General features: G+C 31.4%; 1 protein-coding gene across 1 annotated transcript; it reads right to left on the bottom strand.

Annotated features, from left to right (window-relative positions):
* Positions 1–1308: 1308 nt before the first annotated feature.
* On the bottom strand, positions 1309–2683 carry LOC129911819 (deoxyribonuclease-2-beta). Its single transcript, XM_055989773.1, has 4 exons — positions 2512–2683; positions 1731–2450; positions 1545–1677; positions 1309–1488 (listed from the first exon to the last, which is right to left on the bottom strand). Exons 1-4 carry the CDS (start codon positions 2610–2612, stop codon positions 1366–1368), a joined length of 1077 nt encoding a protein of 358 aa, XP_055845748.1. The 5' UTR covers positions 2613–2683; the 3' UTR covers positions 1309–1365.
* Between the last annotated feature and the right edge of the window lie 4548 nt (positions 2684–7231).

Here is a 7231-nt window from a genome sequence, read left to right on the forward strand (position 1 = left end):
TTCAATACATTTTTTTTGTATAATATTTTCCTTTAATTTTATATACATACTATACATATAATAATATGTAGGTATACAATATACACACATACATATAATAAAAGCTGAATTTTGTATATGATTATTATTTATATCTTTAAAGCGGCTTGCAACAGTTGAATAAAAGTCAAGCTATTTGATCCATTTTTTATAGGTTAAAGATTTGTCAAAAAAGGTTAAAAAATTTTAAGGTTGTTAAAAAGCTTTAGCAATAAATTTTTTAATTTGCAAAGTAGAATGGTAGGAGAATACAATGACACAAATAATTTGATTTTATTTCAAAAGATAAGTTTTTAAACAAAATCAATTTCGTTCAAGATTTCGTTTCGCTTCAGCTGTGTACTAGACTTTAGTACGAAAATTGAAAAGGCTTGACCACATCGAAAGGGTAGGCGGTAGCGGTACGGGTAAATGCAAAAAATTCCAAACTGGAAGATCAATATTCGGGTGTGTAATTTTTTTCATACAAGTACCCGTACCGCTAGCGTATTCCTTTCCGATGTGGTCTTTCCTTTAATGTTAGCCTTGAGCAAAAAACTTGATCTTTATATTGTAAATAAATATAATGCTCATAGAATTTGTATGGCTATTTTGATTCGACTATACATATAGGTTTATATCTAAACTTCCAGATGGAATCCAATGGTCCAGCTCACATATATTCAAAAGTAAAAAAACTCAATATCTTATTTATAGTCGTATTTTTGTGGTAACTCAGTATTTAGATCAGTAAAAAGTTTATTCTGCATTATTAATCATTTGTAGTTGAAGAGACAAAAATGTATAATTTAAAAAACAGAATGTCTCTGTTAACCACAATAAACAAATACTTTTCTTATCCTTATTTTATTTTTTTTTCATTTGTTGTGTACCGTTCAAAATTTTACTGAGCTAAGTACTGAGTTAACACAAAAACACGGCTTTTAATGTTTTTTTTTTAAGGGCTAATTTAAATTTTATATTTATGACACCTTAACACGTTGACTGCCAAGTGACCCACCGGTGGGTCACGCAAAAGTTTCCCAGGAGGCCAGGTGACCCACCGGTGGGTCACAGTCAGAACATTCCTTAAAAGAAAAGGAGATATGACCCACCGGTGGGTCACTTAGGAATAAGCACAAGCACTTAACATAAGGGGCCATGTGACCCTACGGTGATCACACTTTTAAAACACATCAAAAACACTTATTACTTAAATTTTAAGACACAGAGAGATACGTTTAAAACAAACGTTAAAGGTTGGCCCTCAGGGGATACTTTTTTTTTTGTTCGGTGGCAGTCAACGTGTTAAGAATCTTTTAATTTATTTGAATGTTGTTTATTTTTTTACAAATTGCTTAGACCATTGTTAGTACAGTTTTCAAAACTTTTAATCGAGTTACGGTACATTTGTGCCAATTTGGTATTTTTCTGGCAAACTGTGCCACCGCCACGTAGAAGTTGATGCTCCTAAAAACAATAAAAACTATAACTTGCTATTTTGCACCTTTATTGTGCATACTCACAGATCTGTTGATATCTCCTATACAAATCCATTCATTTTCTCCCATCTTAGAAACTGCCCACTTCGAGTGGTCCATTGTCGACTTGAATGAAAAACTTATCTCATGGTCATCAATCATTGCGATGTTGTAGACCCTAAAATAAAAAAAATGTTTATTATTTTTTTTCAATTTAATGTATAAACATACTTGTCCTTTGTAGAGCAATCGGATGGAAGCTTCCCAGGTCCATTCCTCCAACTTTCGACCATCAAATCAACATCTAAAATTGGCGCAACCCAATCTTTATAAAGTTCTACATTAGAATATCGTCCTTTTGCAAAGGATTGGAAAATATTGCCATTTAAAGACTTCAACTTCAAAAGATTTTGAAATGGTGCACTCGATCTCCATTGTTTGGCAATAACTCTACCAAGATCTGGATAGCTTTTCGATAATCTCTCCGGAATTCGTGAGAAATAAATGTTTGGTTCATTGAATAATAATTGAGTGATAACTGCATTCATTTGCGTTGTAGCATTTAGAGTCACACAGAGAAAGCTTTGTCCAAAGTGTTCTCCTGTCGTGGGATAAGTGTAGCCCGAAATGCTAGGATATTTTGGAACAGAATGAACTAACCACAGAGCATGAATCCCATCAGTTGCGACGACTCCTTTTGTATGGCCATTTTCGAAATCAGTTGGACCGTCTGGCACTTCATCATTGTAGGCAATTAAAAGAACATCTGGATCGTTAAAAAGATCGCTTAATGTTTGGCCAGGGAAGCTGGTAGAGTTATCAATTCGAATGTCAGATAATTGCCAATTCTTGGTTTTAATTGTTTCCGAGGTTAAATATGTGTAGCGTAGTCCACTCAGATCACTATTGATTTCATTGGAATAATGTTTTGGGAGTTTATATAAATAATACCTGTATGAAAATAGAAGAAATGTGTTAGGTTGGTTTTATGATTTATAATTTGTGCTAGTACCAATCGACATCTTCACTTGCTTCGTTCTTGCACGAAACTTTTAAAGCTTCTATAAACACACAGCCAAATAAGACTAAGGCTAACGAAATTGTAAAGTACATGTTCACAACTGGTGTCAATTATCTGAACAAACGAGACAATACAAAATTAAAACCTATACTGATCATATTTTTGAAGGTCAAATCGTTTTATTCCTCTTGTCTTTCATCTCCTGTTTTGCTTTTGGTGTATACCGATATTTAAAATTCACAGGGAAGGATTTATGGTTGAAAGTTTTCGGCCCTAATAGCTCAGGGAAATTAGTCAAAATATGGGCATGAAATCGCATTTTTCGCGGGACAAAATTTTTTTCATGGAATGTGTTCGTGTGGTTGTCCTTATCATAAAAGTCAATTTGTTGGGTTGTTATTCATTTTAACAAAAAATGACAAAGATAAGACTTATTAACAATAAAATTACCAAAAAAATGATATACAAAACAATTCAGTGAGTTGATTAAATAAAATTGTATAGTTGTTCAAAGTGGGGGTTTGTATCGGAAGGTTGGGGTAAAATGACATTTGTTCATATATCTGACGAACTTTTGATTTGTTGGGATAATTCTTCGAGAATGAATTATATAGTACTTATAATTATCTATAAAATGAGCCCACAATCGTTTTTGTAACCATCGTATTGTAGAAGTAATCTAACTCCGAAACTCTTCATGTACTAGGCAAAAGTGAGAAAAAATCTAGTTTTTTGCTAGTAGGCAGAGCAAATTTTGGGAGTAGAGGTATAACCAAAATATAAGTACGCAGTTTTGCAGCCATACGCGTCTTAATATCGATTTCAAAGGTCTGACAACTCTAATTTTGTGCTTTATACGGTTTTCGGGGGGTTAATTAACGTAAGTTTTCCAGTTAATGTGAATGGAATAAATGTATACTATTTCAAATTATAAATATAAAAGCTGATGCTCTATCATTTTTCCTAAATCTAGACACCCCAATCTTGAGGATGTGACCAATAGAACTCAAGATATAAGCCGTTTACGCGATTTTGTTTAGATTTTTGTTTGTTTATTTGAATTGAAAAGCCTGATATGGTTAGTCATTTTATAGATAATTATAAGTACTATAATTCATTCTCGAAGAATTATCCCAACAAATCAAAAGTTCGTCAGATATATGAACAAATGTCATTTTACCCCAACCCTCCGATACAAACCCCCACTTTGAACAACTATACAATTTTATTTAATCAACTCACTGAATTGTTTTGTATATCATTTTTTTGGTAATTTTATTGTTAATAAGTCTTATCTTTGTCATTTTTTGTTAAAATGAATAACAATGGAGCTATTCAATAAAAACGATACCAATCTCTTTTCCAAGATGGCGGCTGTTCCCAACCTCCAATCATCCCAACAAATTGACTTTTATGACAAGGACAACCACCCGAACATATTCCATGAAAAAAATTTTGTCCCGCGAAAAATGCGATTTAATTTACTAATTTCCCTGGGCTATAAATCAAATTTGATATAATCCAGTCAAATAAGGGTTTAACCTCGGAATGAATGTTAGTAGAAATTTTTTTTGCTCAATATCTTCCTTTTGCCATTCTATAACATTATCTCAAAAGTCTAGAAAAATCTCATGTCCGCTTGTCGCGATTTTAAGGTCAAATCGCGAAATGGAGATTTTCAAAATTAGCAAAAATAGGCTATGGTATTATATACACATATGATACATGATTTCAAGGTATTTTTTAATGCTGATTCCAAAAAATTAATAAGAAAAGTTTAAATTTTTATATGTATATCAACATAAGCGACATGATTTAAAGGTATTTTTTAAAACTTATTCCAACAAAACTCACAAACAAGTCAACCTGACCATCCATGAAAAGTAATGCACCTTATTCATGTTGATCTGACACAAATATCTGAAGTGTAGTTTTTCAATTTTTTTTTAAATCTGCACCTTATTTTCAAACCAAGAAAATTAGGACTTGCGGACATGAGATTTTTTTAGATTTTTGAGGGTAGTTAAAGAACATCCAAACAAAGATTAAAATGAAAAAATTAGCCTATTAGCACTTATTCCTAAGATGAACAAGAATCTTCTTTAGTGCATATCCTAAAATTTGCCCCTCCATCAAAAAATACCATTATTTCGTAGGTATATATATTTTTTGTAATGGATTGTTTTGATTTTTAATAATGATGGTTTCTAAAATCTTCATGCAAAATTTGGTTCATCTACCATAACTTTTAAGGGTTTTTCGGCAGTAAGTTTGCAACTGTTATAATAATATGAGTTGACAGATGAAAAACAGGTATAACTTTTTCCAGAGACGTCAGATTGTCTTGATTTTAGTTGATTTTAGATTTTTTGGAATCAGCATTAAAAAATACCTTGAAATCATGTATCATATGTGTATATAATACCATAGCCTATTTTTGCTAATTTTGAAAATCTCCATTTCGCGATTTGACCTTATAATCGCGACAAGCGGACATGAGATTTTTCTAGACTTTTGAGATATGTTATAGTATAGAATGGCAAAAGGAAGATATTGAGCAAAAAAAAATTCTACTAACATTCATTCCGAGATTTACCCCTTTTTTCTCCTTATTTAACTGTATTAATATATTTTTACTTGCGATATAAGAACTCTAGGCTAAGTTTAGGATTCTTAAAACAAGTAGAATTTGAGATAACACTCAGAGATGAGATTACACGATGAAAGAAAATGCTAAAAAAGTGGGTCTCGCAATTCTGTCTGTCTGTCTCTATTTCGAGCTGCAGCCCAAACCCCAAACTTCTGATGTGATTGTGATTAGCTTTAAACTTGGTAGTAAGGAGATTTAAGTAATTCCCAAAAAGGGAAATTGAAATTTTAGTTTGAAACCAAAATTAAGGGTACTTGCCATATGAGATATGACTAAACTAGAAAGGTTATTTTTCTCAAAAATTACTAACGATTTTGTTTAAAAAATAAATTGCAGGACTGGGGTCGCACGTACTTGCTCTCATGCTTAAAGTAACTATAATGTTAAAGCTTTTTATTCAAGAAGTTTAAAATTTGATATTTTGAAGAAATTTCATAAGTAGTATGAAAAAATTAAATCGGTTTTTATAATTAATTAAACTCCGTCATACATTATCTTAAAAAAAAAAAACAAATATGCCATTTTATTTCTTGTATAAAAAGGTATTTTTAGAAAAAAATTTTCGAAAATTGTAGGAGCCGTTTTTTAAAAAAATAATTTTTTATATATAAAAATGTTTTAACATTTTTGAAAAAAAAATTGGTATGCCATTTTGATGAAATAATTAATTTACACATAAAAACTAAATTTCAAAATTTTTCATTGATCCGTTTTCAAAAAATTGATTTTTCAAAAAAAAATTTTGAAATATTTTTTAAAAAACCAAAAATGCGTTTTTTGAAAATTTTCTAAAATTTTAATATTATCTTTACTTACACACTTTTGTATAAAAATTTTCATTTAAATCGGGTTAATTTTGTACGAGATATTCAGAAACGAAAAAAACCGTTCTATGACAGGTACCGTTAATAACGGTACAAAAAATATTTTTTTTATTTAATAAGTTGGCTCTTATGTGCAGTACTACACACAAAAATTTTAATCAAAATCGTTAGAGCCGTTTTTGAAAAAAATTAACTTTTCTATTTCCGTTATATGGCAGGTACCGTTAGTTTTGGTCATAAAAAAAAAATTTCAATTTCCCCTCTAGGGAATCACCAAAAACTGCTAACTACCAAGTTTGAAGAAAATCACTTCACTCGTTTAGGCTGCAGCTCCAGATAGAGACAGACACACAGACAGACAGACAGACAGAATTGCCGGACCCACTTTTTTGGCATTCTCCATCATCGTAATGTCATGTAAAATTGTTATCTCGAGTTCGATTTTTTTTACGAATCCTAAACTTGCCCTATAGTACCCATATCGCAAGTAAAAATATGTGTACCTACGTACTGTGGCAAATAAAGTCCTACTTTTGTAACAAACAAAAATAATTTTTGAACCGTTATTAATGTTAGGTATACTTGATTTCTGACTTTCTCATAAACGAATAAGCCGATTACATCAAAAACATTTATGTACATACATATATGGAAAAGTCTTAGGGCCCGTAGAATTAAATTGTCTGAAAGTTTTCAAAATCTTCAGTTTCGGACTTAAAAAAAAATTTTCAAATTTTTTTTTTTTAACAATTTTTTGAAAACAGGTTTCTTTGAAACATTTGTTTTTATGTGTCGAATATTTTTCAAAAGAGCATACCACATTTTTTTTGCATCGTGCATTTAATTTTATATATAAGCATGGTATAAAAAGAGAAGGTATGATCATTAGAAAAAACTCAGTATCGAGAACTGTCAAGCCCAGCCCATTGAAATTGTTGTTGTAAACAAATTTGTCTTGGAAGTTGTTGTTGCTTTTGACTTGCCAAATGCCAAACGTCAAAACCTTATTACCCCATTTTGTAAGATGGCGGCTCTAATGATCATACCTTGTCTTTTTATACCATGATATATAAGGGAGTGGGCAAAAATTACTCGGGAAATTTAAATTCCATTTACATTTCGACAAGAACAATTACCAAACCTCTGGTCCTTGGGATCATTAAAAAGCCTGGCCCTCCAGGTTGGAGTCTTCCGCCGTGTCGGTCGTCGTAACTGCCCGAACAGAAGTAGGATGTCG

The sequence above is a fragment of the Episyrphus balteatus genome, chromosome 2 (genome assembly GCF_945859705.1).
Source record: "Episyrphus balteatus chromosome 2, idEpiBalt1.1, whole genome shotgun sequence".
In the NCBI taxonomy this organism is placed as follows: domain Eukaryota; kingdom Metazoa; phylum Arthropoda; class Insecta; order Diptera; family Syrphidae; genus Episyrphus; species Episyrphus balteatus.